This window comes from Pinus tabuliformis, chromosome 9 (genome assembly GCF_031772625.1).
Source record: "Pinus tabuliformis cultivar Carrire ecotype Pingquan chromosome 9, CPIR1, whole genome shotgun sequence".
Taxonomy (NCBI): Eukaryota; Viridiplantae; Streptophyta; class Pinopsida; order Pinales; family Pinaceae; genus Pinus; species Pinus tabuliformis.
This window is the reverse complement of record NC_142307.1, coordinates 279,669,956-279,687,480: the sequence shown is the minus strand read 5'-3', so window position 1 is coordinate 279,687,480 and position 17,525 is coordinate 279,669,956. Positions and strand designations below refer to the sequence as shown.

General features: G+C 38.2%; 1 protein-coding gene across 7 annotated transcripts in view; it reads left to right on the top strand.

Moving 5' to 3' along the window:
• LOC149148247 (uncharacterized) overlaps nucleotides 1-17,525 on the top strand; it is a 205,000-nt gene that overhangs the window by 69,270 nt on the left and 118,205 nt on the right. For all 7 annotated transcript variants that reach the window (XM_089440038.1, XM_089440040.1, XM_089440035.1 and 4 more), the window contains one exon: nucleotides 5,070-5,262. In XM_089440038.1, coding sequence (XP_089296164.1) covers nucleotides 5,070-5,262 — 193 coding nt within the window. The remainder of the gene's footprint in view (nucleotides 1-5,069; nucleotides 5,263-17,525) is intronic.

Genomic DNA, 17,525 nt, shown 5'->3' with positions numbered 1-17,525 from the left:
ATACATTCTTGTTTCTTGTTTAGCTCTCCTTTGTAGATGGCCCAAGGTGTATTTTGTACGAGTTTGTTGCCAAGCTTTTTAGTTATTCATTATTAATGGCAGTGTAACCCACCCAAAGTGGGTACCCTTAGGAGAATTTTTTTCCCCTCTTCATCTCTTCCACCCCACAACCAACAGGTCCTGAGAGCCACCTTGTAGCCGATGTGACGTGCCATTCATATCTCTACCGCGTATATTAGTCATATGCCCCCTCGTCCATTTGTCAGGGTCATATGTTGGAAGGCGAGCTTCTGGTCAAAAGGTACTTTATTCATTTTGCATTCGGATGCTTATGCTTGTTTGTATTTTCGGCATTTGGCATGAATCATGGGGTGACTTGGAAGAAATAAGGGTCTTGGCCATAGTCTTGTTCCCTCACCTTAAATGGGGAGTTAATTTTCTATCCTAGTCCAGCAGGACCGCATCTAATGGCTTATTGCTTTAGGAAGGGGCACTACTTAGGAATCCATGATTGAAATAGTGTGTCTCATCTATCCCTTTTCCGTACTTATCAATCCGCTATGTACATTACAAGCCCTTATTCCACCTCCCTTCTTTGGGTCCACTGGCATTTAGCACACCTCCTCCGCTTTTTTCACATATTTGGGTCATGCTTGGAAATGTTGTCTCGGGAGGTTGGTGTAACTAAAAGAAAAGAAAGAGCATATCACGACCACAAGCAAGAAACAAAGGAAAGAAAATTATAAAATGCAAAAGATGGTCGAAACATTAACATTAGCACGTGGGAAAAAGCCAAGCATGAACTCTATCGTTATTATCATTATGGCCATCACCCGGTTTCCTGGGGCCAATATTGCCCTATCACATCATTGAAAAGGAACCCTTGCATGTCCCAACCCCTAGTGGGCGTTGAACTTTCCCACCTTTAAGGGGTTAACTGTTGCTACACATCATTCAAAGTATGCTTTCATTTCCTAGAGCTTCAAGCATGAATACAAAGAAAAATCAAGAAAAAGAAAAAGGAAATAATAGGGGTGGAAAAACAAAGGCCGGGTAACTCATGCATCCTCCTCACATCTGTACACCTTGAATGTGGAATTGCTCATCATTGCTACCCCTTTGACCATGACATTTGGCCTTGAAACCCTTTCTCCCCTTACGTTCCATCATTATTCACATGACACCTATCAATTGAAGGGAGGATCGAGAACATGTCACTTCCCTTTGGGGGATGGAAATGCCTAATAGGGTCATCTATTAGCCACTCCTACCTTGGGAGGTAACTCCATTACGTGACTAAAGCCCCAAAATTTGGAAGAGGAATCTTGTATGAAGTGTCACATTGCCCATTACTTGCAAGCTTGGTTCCCGTAGATGCAAAAATGATTAAATGTACTTGATGTCATTAGTTGCAGCACTGGATATTGTGTGTGATTGGTAGGTGGCTTCATGATGGGATGGGCAACTTAACTGGGGCCCAAGTCCACTAGAGGATCATATTGACACCCACAGGTGTTGCATCGAGAGCCATGGGTCCCAAACATTCATAAAGCATCATTTTCATTCATGGGATGATGCATTTGGACCAACATGCCCCTGACGGCTTAACAATGTACACATGGTTTGATAACTGATCCAAGGCCCAGATGAGGTTTGTCTCACTCCTTGAGACATGGGAGGGATAGCACCATCCTCAAAGCCCTCAACATTGAAGCAAAATCAGACTATTCTATCACTAGGAGACCCATGAGACCCATTTTGTACCCCAAAGGCAACTGGGGTTCATAAGATAATTTGCATGGAAGTTTAGGGGCCAAACCCTAGACCTTGATTTTTGGAGCCCTCTACACTTAGTTTGGCACTGGAGGAGCCCAACGCATGCCCTCAAGAGGTCTACCCTCATGACGTCAACATTTTGGCCCTATTGTGGGTGATTTGTTATGATTTTACATTGTGTATAAGGTTTGCTTGTGACCTTTCCTAGTTTTGCCCATTATTTTATTGTTAAAGGGGCTAGTAGGTTAAAATTAGAGATCATTGGACATGCATATATTGAAGATCATCTCATTTGATCTTATCATCAAACTTGTGAATTTCAAACCCCTTAGGATTTGCACTTGCTTCTTGCGGGTGATTTTGGAGATACTTGGATGCATTTTGATGTATGGGAGCTGATTTTTACATTCTTTGGAGCATTTTCTTGGTCCATTGGAAGGATGTGTTGCATGTTATCTTGTAAGTGGAATCTATTTATTGAATATCTTTTTCCTGAATGTCTAATGCATGGAACTATTGATTCTAGGTTAAAATTTTGTGCCCTAATTTGTTGAATATCAATTTATCAAAGAATATCAGATGAATGTTGTATGCATTACTCGTTGTAACATGTAATGAATGTTCCTAGTGGAGCACTTGTTATTCTCCATCAAAATCCATTTTTCTCCTTCTCAAATTCTGTCCTTATAAGGCTAGGGCGAAAATATAGGGCTTGGAGCGAAATTCTAGGGAGGAGTCTTTTAGGAGATTTGAGAGCCTAAACATCAAAAGATAAGTCTAGGCTACCTAACCTATCAATTTGGTGGGCATCCACTCAAATTTCATTCATAAAATCTCTTGCCCTAGGTGTTGCTCTAAGAGGGAAACCCTAGTTTCTTTTACCCTCAACTTGAGGACTTTCTTGAGGGTTTCATGAGCTTTGAATTAGCTGAATATCATTGTAAGAAACCCTTTACCTCAGGCCTCGACCTTGTGAATATCTATTATCATCGAAAACCTCAAAACCATAGGTCCTGTGCCTTGTTTTCTACGACATTTCTTTGAGAATGAGTTGCTTCTTTGAATCCTTGAATCATAATTGTGCGTCCTTCTTGAATGAGCTCTAGTAGGGTCACTTCGTACCTTATCATTAACATATCTATTTAAAGTGACTCCTCCTTTATCGATACTCCTCCCATCAGTGAAAATATTTAAAGAGCAGGGTATTTTGGCTGAGGTGACATTGGGCCTCTACCCCATTGTTAGGACTTTGTCTAGCTTATCTTGTAGGGTTTTCCTCTCCAAGGCCTGCTATCTTTTGTGTTAGCAGATAGATTGTTGTGATTCCCCATAAATTTTCAATCCACTATGCTATTCTACCTAACTTGCATTCACAATATGATATTGGAATATGTTATTAGTAAGTTAAATTGAAAAATAAAAATACTATATTGTTATACCCAAGTGTTTCACGCCTTTAGTATTCTGCTAACCACAAAGTCACTCAGTCTCAGATAAGGGAATTGAGTATCTTGTCTATCCACTTGATTCTCCTCCATAGATGCCAGAAGCAACAATTGGACAGACACACATATTCAAACGATATATGTGTTTTTATTCTCTGTTTTAGTGTGTCTTTTTGTCATGAGCCAAACATAGAACTTCCCCTCTTCCCTTGTCAGAGTCTAGAGTCCACACCAAAAAATGACCCCGAAATGTTGAATATGGATTTCTTCTGAGGTTGCATTTTTGGAGTAATTGTAATAAAATAAAATAAAATGGAAAGAATATTTGTGTACACAATTTAAATAATTAGGAGTGTAAAAACAATCACAATAATATTGACTAGGATACGAACTCCTATAGCTGTTACACCATTTGCAAGATAATTATGTCATGCAATATAATTAGACATATATGGTGATCACTGAATTTGGAAGTATGACATGAGTGGACAATGGTATTGTTTCCTCTAATGATAACTCAGTTCAAGATGATAGGTCCCTTTATAAACATGAGGCTAGTGTAAATCACTGGTGTGGACACAAACATACATCATCTGATCTATGACCCATTCGAAGTATTAAAGTAATTATGTCATAATGATGCCGTCAGCAACTTGGACAGGTCACCTAAAGACACAAAATACTCTTAGATAAAGTACATCATAAAGTACATTGGGGTTCAATTCTTAATTTACTAATAAGTGAATCCATAAGTTTGTCTTATTAGATTTAAAGAGTTATAACATTTTTGGTTCCTGGGTAAAAGTTGTAACTTTATATCAAGCAGAAAAAAGTTACATTTCATATGTGCATTCTACATCCTGCTCTTCTACCATGATACATCATTCAGAGTGATAAAAAGCAGCCATATTCTCTATCATCTAGAAGCTAGACAACAGACCATGTACTCCAAGTCCTGCATTTACATCAAAAATAGTACCCTAAAAAGATTTAGACCTATTCTAGATGTCCCAGAAATAGGCATATTGCCATACAAGAAATCTTAAAGGACCCACAACAACAGATGACATGCATTAACATTTTGAGCTTAAAAAAAATGCAAGAATCTCAATGTTGCTGGAAGGGAGACATCGTCAATTTCATCTTGAGATCTCCATGACCATTCAGATAACTCCATAACTCTTTTGGACAGGTCATCTGCTTCCATGTTGAGCTCCCTGTAGATGAGCGCAAAAGAAATAACAGAGAAGGATGGCTCCAACCTCTTTACCTGGTCAAAAAGGGTCTCAGGATCTATTGCTTTCGAATCTTCCAGCATTTGGATCTGCGAGATACTCTTTTCTGCAGCATTCTTAATAAGATTGCCTGCGCTTTCCATTCAGCCATGTTATTAGTGGCCTTACCTAACCATGTTCTCAAATATATGTTATGGGAATGAGAAAGGTAGATCACTTTCCTAGCACCACATGTGCCAGGGGTTCCTTGACATGCACCATCGAAAAAAGCAAGTAGGAGTTGCAACATTTATACTTATTAGTGACATTTATTTTGAAAAATAATTACGTTGGTAGAAAATTTAATGATCTGTGACGATTAGCTAATTATGAGCACGTTTCCGTTTGTATCTCTCCATTTTAGGTTATTTGTTCAAAGAAAAAGTATATTTTATTTGTTTCTAATTCTTGAAGTCATTACTATGTTTCAAAATGTTTGCATTGGATTCAAAATCATGGGAGTTTTCCTTCTAATTATTGTCGAGTGTATTGTCTGCACAAAAATTGGTTCATTGCCTTCTGCAATAAAGTAGTTTAATTAATTGATATCTATTTGTTCTATGTGAATTGATAGGAAGTCATTCCAAATTGCTCATTGATAAGCTTTTGAGAGTGGCGACTTCAATATCTTCTTTCCAAGGGCAATTCCCATTGTCGTGTAGAGTATATAAAAAAGTTCAAAAAGAGAAATCTTCACTGGTGGATTTCTTTAATCTATCTGCAAAGGAAGAAGACATAATAGATCTTAAATTCGACTCATCTACTAGGTTAGTTTGCTTGCTTTTCTTTTTGATCCCTTAATGAAATAGTTGATTGAAATATACTATTGCTTTTGAATTTTAAATGCATTTATTTACCTTTAGTACAATGTAATAAGTTTGACTAAGCATTTGTCTTCCCATTATTATGGCAATCTCGACTATCGATCTCTTATAAAATTTTTGTGATATTAGTTTTCTCACTGGATTGAGATGCTCTAGTCCTGATTCATGATATTTGTGTCTTATTAGAATTGCATTTTCTACATGAAATATGTATTACACTATTGATAATGAAAGTATAACAGTTTAAGCATTGTTTTGTGAAGATGCATTTTTTTTTTGTTTTTGTTTCGTTTAAGATATATATTTAATATGACTTATGCAACTCTAAACATGAAAGCATATAGCTTGTGAAAAAATGAGAGAGTAATAAATATAAATTGATTTATTCTTGTATTGATAGACTTGATATGAAACCTTGTAAAAACATTCTAATAGAAGTGATTAAATAGTCATATTAATTTATATTTTCTAAAGACAAGGTTTTTTTCATACAAAGATAGTGTGACCTTTAGGGGGTACATAGTAATAAGAAGGTAAAACTTCACCATTGGGCGTGAATCAGCTGCAAAGGTTCACAATTAGATGCAAAATTTCCTTTCGAGTTGGCATTGTGTGGAGTCAAGGGAAAAAAGTTAAAAGAGCACAACAACTCTTTCGAGCAAAGATAGAGAATTTGAAAATCCATATGCTTACATTTAAATATTTATCCCTATTTGTAGGGAATGATGGCTCAATAATGTCTTACTTAAGAGAATTTATTTTCTAATTTGCAATTCGAATAATTGAAATTGCCTAATTTTTAATACAAACTTTGATTGATTTAGGGTTTGCTTACACCCTAGAAGGTTGTAGTTGCGCGTAAAGTAACACATCCTCCTAGGACATGGTATGTTTGAAGCATTGTAGTCCCATATAATTGCACTTGAAGGATGAGAACAGTTCTTCCATTTTGTGCCCTTTAATGTATTTTTTATTTGAAAAGTGTTCACCTAGTAGTTGACTACCTTCATTAATTATTGGTAGCTTTTATGTTCTAATGTTATGTTAGTAGCTTTAGGAGGTTATTTGCCTACACATGGATGTGTATTTATTATTTTGAAGATGCATATTCAGTGTATAGTCTACTTATGTATTTCTATGCTAATTTTGTTTGATCTATTGAGATGGAGGGAGAGAAAGAGGGATTCTTTGATCTCCTTGTTCTCCTTATTGGGTTTTTCTAAATGTAAGTGATGGATGTGTTTTAGATATAGCTAGAGCAATAAGAGACTTAGCTTTCTAATATCTTATTTGTAACTTTATTACTTCTTGATTAACTCGTGTTGGTTTCTAATTTGCTTCATTAACCACTTGTCATACGTATTTTTCCATTAAAAACAATAGTAGTGTTAAATTCCATGTACATAAATTATGCCCTTGATTTGTTTTTAAATGTAATTGTTATTGATGCTTGTATTTTCCGAAATTAAAAATAACAAGAATGAGAAATACCTCCTTTGTTAAGCTCACCGAGGAATACCTTTTTTGTTAAGCTCACTTAGAAATACCTCCCTGTTTGGAAACTTCTTGTCACTTTTGTTTCATCTTCCCGAAGTTTTTCTTTTGACCGATGTCTTTAATTATTGTTGTCTTCTTTGATCTAGTTGGTTTTGCATACAAAGCTTCACTTCAAAGCTATTGGGACAATGGAGTCCATGCCTTCTTTACATTTGTTAGTGTCTAGCATGACCTAATTAGGGTGTCTTCATCTTTGTTAATTATCCATATCTTAGAGAAAATGGTGATGTTTTGCTAAATCAACGATTTGCTTGAATAAGGTTTATTGTTGTTTGATTATTGCTTAACAAACAAATTAACAATAACGGTTCTCGTACTCACCAAATATGAATATCTCTTGAAAGGCTTTGATTAACCAAATCATCCCTTATTAGGTAGTTGCATTAGTAAGATCAAACACTACTTTCAAATTCACCTAGCAAATTCATGTAGTTTGAGAAGTTCAAGTGGGTTGCATGCCTCATCAGGGATTCTCTCTATGATAAGGTTTCTATGGTTGCCTTTAACATGAAGACTAGGTTCTTGTAAATTAGAGTTTGAACTTGTGCCCACCTACCTCCTTTGATCCCTACAATCCTATTTTTGACCTAGTATTGCCATAGTGCGAAGAGGAGTCAAAGTGTCATTTTCCAAAAACTTTGGGAGTAGAGTGTCTCGAGAGCCTCCTAAAGGGTGAGGTACCCATACCTATCACTTCAAATGAGATCCTAGCTTTAATGTGCTCGATAGGACTTGCATCGGTCTAGTACTTTGAGTCAGCTTGACTTATCCAATAGATGATCATCTCCCTATATAGTGTAACCCTCTTTAGGTACTATATGAATGCACCAGGCCATATCTTGACTAAATAGGAATTGAAGTGGGCCACTAGAGAGGATATCTATAGTTTGTACATTCAATGTTACTTTAATGGCATCATTGAAGAGTCTAGTATTAAAATGGCCTCCTATTTGGAGCACTTCTTGGAGTTGTGGAATTCCATCAATTGCTTGCCCCTTGTACACACAAAAACATTGGATGATTTCACTTAGTATGCCCCTAGGTTGGTTTGGTTTCGTGTGGATTCTCACAAATTGTGGATTGAGACTAACCACCATATCTCATTGCGAAATAGGACTTGCTAGACATTTCACTTACAGGAGCTTGAAATGGCGAACCATCTCAGTTTTGGTGACCCTTTTAGAACAATTAGAGGATGTTATTACTACCTATATAGTGACTGAAGAATTGAAGTGTTCAACCTCCAAGGTATATGTCACATGGTCCCAAGCTCCAAGAGCTAAGTGCCCTACTCCAAGTACCCAATGCTCCTAGGTAGCACCTCCCCTAATTGAGCAGCTAAATCCACTATTTTGTGCACCTAATGGGGTAGTCATCATGTCGATCTAGGTAACAACCTCCTAGGCAGCGGCGCTATGCTAACACTCTAACCAAGGTTAAGCTTCCACCCAAAATGAACCATCCATATGACGACAAACATCACCAAGGGGATAGGAGATAGAGCCCCTTCCTACATGACAAAATGATCCAGATTGGGTCATTATATCACTTTTCATCCATCTTGATGCTTCAAGAGTGGAAAAATTAGAGGAATTAACTCACAGTACCATTTTTACGGCAGGTCCCAGTTTGGCAAATTAGTGTCTAAAACCTTTTGGAAGCTGTTTGAGGCATGAAACGACATTTTTGGGGGGGATTAAACTTTGCCGCTTAACTGCTTCAGTCCCTAGCGGTATTCTACACTCAGATACCTTTCCAACAATGCAAGAAAGACCTCAAACGAAGTTTGTATGCAACAGTTATGCCACCTGATATTTGACCTTTTTGTTTTGACCACCATGATTCGAGAGGATGCCACGTCAACCCCCATTATTCATGGAAAAGGGGATAGCAACATGATCTTGATGAAGATGACTCTATAAGAGTCGGTTTTATATCTCTAGTTAATAGTTGAAGGACTCAAACTTGACTACTAGCAGGCTATTCAGTTGTGTTATCACTGGTCCACTAGGAGGAAAAGCGTTTCCATTCTATTTGAGTGCATTTTGTTCCATAGATGAACAAAGCAGTAGAGAGTGGATAGAGAGAGAAAACAGAGAAGGTTTGTGTACTATAGTAGCCCACAAGCCACATGTCTCACTCCTTTGTACTTGCATCCATTCCTTGCTATGTAAACTGTTGTGGATAATCCATTAGACAATTCATCGCAACAAATCTATTAAAATATATTTGTAAACTCGAAATCTGCATCGTGAACTTTAATTTTTCCTTAGATTTCTGGATTCGTTAATTAGTGTTTTATGCATGATGTTGACCACTACGTGTCAACAGCCCATAGCAGTACACCCCCTTTTTTCGCAAAAGGAATAGCGCCTGATCGACGTGTCCGTGCTGTTCAGCTATCATCATCAGCTTGATCATCATGTTATAATGTAAACCCATTCTGCATGTGTATAATGTAAATAATCTCAGCAGATCCGTGTCGTGTATGTAATCGCCTAGGTAAACCTACTTTTCTGGTGATGATCTACATTCCAGGAGGTTTTTTGTTTCACCGATCCATTCTCGAATGGTCGACAGAGTTTTCCTTTAGCCTTACCTCAAAACCGGAATGGATTTTGTCACTGGGATCTTAGGCGAGTCCTAGTGTTATAGGTCGAGTCTTTGTAAAAGTGATTTGGGAATAATCCTAACTATTTGGTTAGGTTATTTTATTACAAATTGCTTGGTGTGCTGGATTATATTTGTGTTGCAGAAATAGGTAGTCTGTGAGGGTTTTTTTCAAATGGGTTTTCCCCTTTATGATGTAAAAATATGAAAATTATGATGTAAAGTGTCTTGAGGGTTGGAAAAAATAATTTATTCTATCATAAGTTAATTAATTATTTTTTCTGGCCAAAAAATTAATTAAATCCTTAGCCATAAATTTAATTAATTCTAGGTTCTAGGTAATTTTAAATTCTCCAAAGGCAAAATTCGTCGGTCCTTAAAATTCAAATTTTAAAAGGTCCCAGGGCTAAGGTAAATTAATTATTTTTGCTAAATTTTAAACCTTTGGTCCTTGGGGTTAAGTCAAAGTCAATTTTGAGGAAATTAATTCAAAAATTTAATTTTTGAATTAATTAAAATGCATTTAATTGAAAAATTCGAATTTCCTAAAGAATTCAAAATTTCGACGGATGAGATTAAAAGAAATTTTGATCCTCATCAACAGTTGAGATTGCTTTGACAAGGATCACTCGAAGTAGCTGTTGGAGGATTTATCTTTAAATAGGAAGTCATTTGTCAGTCAATTCATCCGACTTTTGAGTCGTGTGCTAAGCGAAAAGCTCTCGTGTAAATTTTTATTCGGATAATAAAGAAAGACTTTGGGGTTAATTTTTCGCTGGTGTTACTCTTCATGGAAATACTGTAAGATATGTTATTATCATGCATAAATTTCTTTTTAGCCATTGATGATAGCTTCTGAAGAGTGATTTTAGTACAGGTATCTTGCTCAGTCGCTGGGGTTTAAGTGATAATTTAAATTTTGAATGTAATAGCAGATATATCTATTTATCTGAACTTTATTATCATTTTCTCGCTTTATTTTGATGGTTGAATTGAGTTTTGCAGGAAAGTCTTGATTTTTAGATCATCTGACGTTTGGGGAAGTTTTCAGTTGGACAAGCCAACTCTCGATTCGTGTTTTCTAAAGAGCCTAACTTAATTTGATCCTGGGCTTATCATAAGATATTTTTTATTGGTGATGCATGAAGGGTTTTGAGCTCAAAACCTCCTTTAAACTTTAAAAATTTAAATTTTTTACGTGCGAAATTGATGAATTTGGCTCTTGAGAGCCTCAGATTGTCAGATTTGAGAGCGGAGTTCGACTCACACTCCTCAGATCTGATAGATCTGCCATTCTTGTGCATAGATCTGTAATTATTTTTGGTTTTCTGACTTGGGGTTTTTCTAGGTTTTTAGTTTTATCATTGTATATATCATTTGGGTGTTCCTTGTTGTCTTGGAGCTACAGATCTGAGGAAGAAATCTGTATAGAGTCCAGATCTAGGCCCTGGAGGGTAAGATCTGGATCTCTGGGTTCATCAACATCATTTTGCAAGATATTCAAAAGATTTTGTAGACCAAGGTTCTATTTTTTTTTTTAAATCTGGAGAAATTTTTAGGGGTTTCACTGATAAATCTGAACCATAAAAATATATTGATGTTTCTTTGGGTTTGCTTTGTGTTTCTAGAGGTTGTTGTTGACTGCCTGGCATCACTATCTGCGTTTTTTCTTTCTTGCTGAAAATTTAAATTTTTTAAAGAAGACCCTACAACCCTTGCTACTCTCAAATCTGCAAAGCAGTGGCCTAAACCCTCAGCTTCTCCATTGCTCTCTGCAGCTTCCTCTCCCTCATCCGCTGTCTGTCCATCCTCTGTGCGACTGCGTACTCCTTCCTTCATACCCTCACTCAACCTCCCGCCGTCAAACACTGCCTAACCTGCAAACGCTCCATTGCCCTTCCTCCTCTCTTGTTGCGTGTGATCTCATTTCCTGTCTGCAACCCCTCTGTCCAAGTTGCTCCTTTCCTCGACGTGCAAGCATTTCACATGGCCCTCTGCTCTGCCTACCTGCAATCTCCAAACCCTCGCAAACCTGCCCGACTCCTCCTTTCCATTCGCTTAGCCGTCCCTGCAAGAAATCCGCACATCCATCGTTGCCTGCAATCCCGCAACTCCAACCTGCAAATCCGCTCAGTCCAGCTCTGTCCATCGGTGCTGCTCCTTCCTTCGCCCTCCATACGAGCCTATGCTTCTCCTTTGCATATCCCGTGTCCATTCCTCAGCCATCGGCCTGCCTCTTCCATCCGTTGTTTTCTCTTCCTTTGCTTTACGCTGCATCTGTCGGACCTGCAACCTGCAGTCTTCTTCCCCTTCATCGTTGCCAAATCCATGTATTCCCACGCGAATAGTCCGTAGCTTCGCTGCCATTCCTTTCATCTACGACCTTCATCCTCTCCCCGCTGCTCCCTCTTTGCTTTCTCGCAGCAACCGTCCCCTCTCCTCTACACGCAGCTTCCTGTCGTAACCTCTAAAACCTCCACAATCCGTCTCCCTTTTGGCTCCTCCAAATCGTTGCTGTCAGCTGCCGCCTCTTCCTTTGCCTCCGTCAAGCCTTTCAACCTGCAAAACCAAGCAAACCTCGCTACTTGCCATCGAACCTGCGGCTCTGTCTCCGCCGTCGAGCAGAGCTCCTCTCCTTCACTGTCCATTCCGCTGTCAAGCCTACATTCACAACAACAAAACATTCGATTTCCTTTTTATTTGTATGTATATACATTAGGTTAGATAAATTTGCAGTTCTTTTTGTTTGTATATCTGTGGTTTAGCTTTAGTTATTTTCGATTTCATGTAATCAAGACTTTAGTTAGATTTCATTAAGATTTTAACAAATAAAAAAAATTGTTTTGGTTTTTTTTTTATTTTGATATTTGATTTCATTCCACCTTTTTATTTGATTTTATTTATGATTTTAATTTTGATTCAAAAAACATTAAAATCAAAAAACAATAAAAAATTTCTAAAAATCCTAAAATTTAAAAATTCTAAAAATTTAAAAAATCTAAAAAGTTAAAAAAAAACATTTAAAAAATCTAAGAAGGAATTAAATTTAAGTGATTCGCTCTTTTACATTACATATTTTAATGTGGCCTATGGCCCATTAAAATGTTAAAATTTAACCCTTTGATTACTTCTTTATTTATCACATTGAAGTTATTGCCTAAGGAATAACTAAAATTTAAATTTGAAGTTCTTTAGTGTTATTTGGTGATTAAATGCATTTTCGATATTTCTCTATTGTCAAGTGTGATAAACGTTTTAAATCATATTGATTGTTGGAGAGAGTTAATTAATTCTAGATCTGGGTCATTAATGAAAATCATTTTAAATCTGGAATCTCTTGCATGTTAAAGTTTTGGGCATTTTCCCATTAATTGTTCATGATCGTCACTTTGCCACATCTATAAGTTTTCTCTGGATGACTTGCTATTATTAGTCTATGGTTAATTCAAATTAAAGGCACTAGTCTGTAGTCATTTATATCTTGTAATTGTGTCTTATTTTAATCCATATATTTTAATTGACCAAGAGTTATTCTACATTCGTCAAGTTGTCCATCGTTAAAATCTCCTAGAGCCCATGTTCCATAGGCTTTCTCATCCATTTACCTTGTGACTACCCCCCTTGACTTGCCTAGGAGAGAGTCTAAACGGAGTAAGGATCAAGAGTGACAACCCTTACTCTGAGCGTTGTCGCGGTGCCTAGACACTTTGTGTGACAACACATGCAATATAGAAAATGCATAAATTTGAGAATAGACACATACAATCACTCATAACCATAAAAACACAAGATGTGACTTGGGAAACCCTTTCGAGAGACAACCCAGCTGGAAGGTGAAGTTGCTTTGCTCTCTTTCTTTGAATGGAAAATGTATGCAAGTACAAAGGAGTGAGTCTTGTGGCCCATGAGCTACTATAGTGCACAAACCGTCTTTGTTTGCTCTCTCTCTATCCACTGTCAGCTACTTTGCTCATCTATGGAACAAAATTCACTCCAATAGAATGGAACCCCTTTTCTTCCTAGTGGCCCAGTTATAACCAATGTTTTAAGACTCCGACTCCGACTCCGACTCGGCCGAGGATCGACTCCGACTCCGACTCCGACTCCGAAACGGTAATGACTCGGCCGGCTCGATTTCAATGACTCGGTCGTTGTAAAAAATACATTAAATATTTATTTTTTTTATAAAAAAACATAATTTTAAAGATTTTAAACATAATTTTAAAGATTTTCATTCATGTTTCCAAACACACAGCATTATAATATAGATGGAAGACAACATATGATCAAAGTAGGCTCATGAACCAATCCATTATATCAAAATGGTACCCAATGGCAATACATAGTCAACTGTCATACATGATCGAAGACTCAAAACAAAAAACACATAACCAAGGAGGCTAGAAATGGCCTCTACAACAAAAGTAAACTGTGACGGTGACCAGACTCCAGTACTAGTACTACAGTACTACTGGGCCACTGGCTAGTAGCTACTGTCAGAGGAGCCAAGATCACGTCGATCAATCTCTGGATCATCATCATCAGAGTCAGACAGGGGGCCCCATGGCTCCTCCTCCTCATCATCATCCCCAACTGCAACTGTAGAAGTGGTACCACTAGCAGGCTGTGCAACTGCAGCAGATGCAAGCTGAGATAGAGTAGATATGCGGCTGCGCTTCTGTCGTGGCTGAGCAGAGGAAGCACCTACAACTGGAGTCCCTGCTGGCTGTGAGACTGAGGCTGGTGGATTGGGATCTGCATTCAACTGAATAGGCTGAAGTTGAACAACATGTTCAAGTTCAACTGATGTCTCCAGATCTAAATCTAAATCAAGATCCTCATCAGGATCAAACTCTGCTGGACAACTCTCCACTACCCAATCTGATGTTGGATCAATGTCTTCCAACACAATGGGATCTGAATCCGGTCTTTTGTTCAGCAAATGTTTTCGTCTGAGCCGGAGGTTGTATTGGACAAAAACTAGATCATTTAACCGTTTTTGATCCAAACGGTTTCTCTTCTTTGTGTGAATCCTCTCAAAGACAACCCAATTGCGCTCACACCCAGATGCACTGCAAGTTTGACTCAAAATACGAATCGCAAACCTTTGCAATTCAGGACAATGGCCACCAAAGGCCTCCCCACCATTGTGCTGCAAAAAACATAGGAGTGTAATGAGTTAGCTCAACAAAATTACAAATTATATCTAACTTTCAAATTATAAACGATTTAACAAACTTTAAAAAAAAAGTAAAACTATTAAGAATTTGAAAATTGAAATTTTTGTTTACCTGGCTCATCTTCTTCTCTTGCAATCTTTGCTAGGTTCTTCCCAAAGGTACCTGCTGCATTGCTGAAGATATTGGCCTGTCGATGTATCTCCAGTTGATCAGACTCCATTGGGATCATGCGTTCAATGCAATCAACCAGTCCATCTCTGACCTCCCCCCTCAAAGCTCCTGACTCCTTAGCTTTATAATGATACCGTGGGTTCAAAAAATACCCAGCTGCATGTATAGGGCGATGGAGTTGATTGTTCCATCTTTCATCAATGATTGCCCAAATGGGCCCATACTTTGCCACTCTATCCTTGTATACCGTCTTTATTTGCTCCTTTGCTTGATCCATAGCCTCATAAATGAAGCCCATAGCCAACCTTTCCCCATCCACCAACCGCAACACCTTAACTAGTGGCTCAAAAAGCTTCACAATCTCTGCTGCCTTTCTCCAAAAAGTTTCTTCATGGACTTTCCTTTTCAATTCTTTGCCTTCTGGTTTGTTAGACCAATTGCTTTGATTCCATTCATCACTGGAAAACATCTTTTGCAAGTTTCTATGTTGGGAAAGCATAGATTGCAATGTCAAAAAATGTGTAGCAAATCTAGTGATGGCAGGCCTAATAATATCCTTGCCCCCAGTGTGTTTCCTCATGAGGCTCAAAACCAATGTATGATTGTAGATAAATTTTGTTATGCTTTTGGCATGATCTATAGTGTTTTTGACCCAATCAAATTTTCCAATATCCTCAAGCATGAGGTCTATGCAATGTGCAGCGCATGGGGTCCAAAATATGGTCTTGTGTTTTTCCTCTAACAGTTTACCAGCAAGAACATAGTTAGAGGCATTATTTGTGATGATTTGAACAACATTAGCCACCCCCACCTCCTCAACAACCTGATCCAATAGCTGAAACAACAAGTGGCCATATTTTATCTTATTAGATGCATCAACTGATTTTAAAAACATGGTTCCCTGTGGGCAGAAGACAAGAAAGTTTATGATGGTACGGTTTCTTTGATCAGTCCATCCATCTGACATGATGGTACACCCTGTTCTTGCCCATGAGTCCCTGAACTCTTGCAAATACTCATTAATGGATTGAATTTCTTTCTGCAAACGAAACCCCCTTAGCTCATGCATAGTAGGGCCTTTGAAGCCTTTTCCAGCAGCATGTGGCATCAAACATAGGCTCATAATATGGTGAACGAGCAGCATTAAAGGGGATATCAGCATCATACCACCATCTAGCTATGTAATCACAAACAGTCTCCCTCAATTCTTTCTTCCAATGGTCATCTAAAGTGGGCTGCATTTGAGTTTTACTAACTTCAGGACCATGTGCATCTGATGGAGAGGAGGGTGTGAAATAACTTTTGATAGTCACATCACCCTTTTTCAAATTCATTCTACCCTTTCCCTTATCTTGAACAGAAGCAAAAGAGGGAGGAACATATCGGAAAGGGTTGGATGCCTCAGTTTGAGGGATAGAGGAAGAACCCTCAAAATCATAGTGGGGGTTGGTAGCCATCATTTTTTGTATCTCCCTCTTCCTCCCAATTTCAGCCTGTATGTCTTTTTGCCTAGCCTTATCTTCTTTAAATTTCTCAAAGGTGGCCAACAAATTCTTTCTAATCTCCCCAATTTCTGGTGAGGTACATGGGGTAATTTGGCCTCTAATCCCTGCCAAGTGTTGTTTCAACCTATTAATGCCCCCAGGACCTTCCTTAATTTTCCTATGGCAAAATTTGCATTGCATTTGACTATCAACCATTTCAACATATGCCCAAGCAGGATCTCTTGCTCTAGGTGCCATTTTTTGACTAGGAAATGAAAGCAAACAATCTGAAAATGACAAAAAAAAAACATTGATTCAATGTTCATTTATTTGACAAAAAACACTCTCTAAGCTTTCTAGATATGCACCTAAAATTTACTAAGCAAAAACAGATTTATAGAGGTGGAAAAAAATACCTCCAGGCACAAACTGCCTCCTCAAGCTTGCTCCAAGAATCAGCTCCTCAATGCTGCTCCAAATGGCTGCCCAAGAAGCTCCTCACTCCAGCTACAATGCTCCTCCAAGACTCCTCACTGCTGCTCCAAAACAAGCTCAAGAACTGCTCACTAACTCTCAAAGAAGACTCTCACTCAAATGCATAAGACTGCTGTGAGTGAATGAGAGCACTTGGGTGTGTTAAATAGGGTTTGGGAGGGGGAAATGGACCCCAAAAATCATTTAGCATATTCAAATAGCTGTTTGGGGTCCAAACCAAACATAAAACAGTTAAAAAATACATTAAAAAATGTTTATTTGTTTGCTGTTTACGCGCCTGGGCCGTTCCTTTGTGACTCGGCCGAGTCATATCGGAAACGGCCGGGTTGGCCGAGTCACCCATGACTCGGCCGAGTCATGGGTGACTCGGCCAATTGGACCGTTTCCTAGGCCGGGTCACTCTCCAAGCTTCTGAAACGGATCAAGCCGGCCATTTCTTAAAACATGGGTTATAACACAACTTGATAGCCTACTAGTGGTTAAGTTTGAATCCAATTCTTAATTGAAGTTACAATATCGTTTCTTCTAGAGTATTCTTCATCATGATCACTTGCTAGCTGCCTTTCCATCAATAATGGGGGTTGATATGGCATCCTCCCAAATCATGGTGGTCAAAACAAGAAGGTCAACTTCTGGGTGGCATAAATTTTGCACACTAACTTCGATTGAGGCGATTCTTGTGCCGCTGAAAAGGTATCTGTGTAGAATA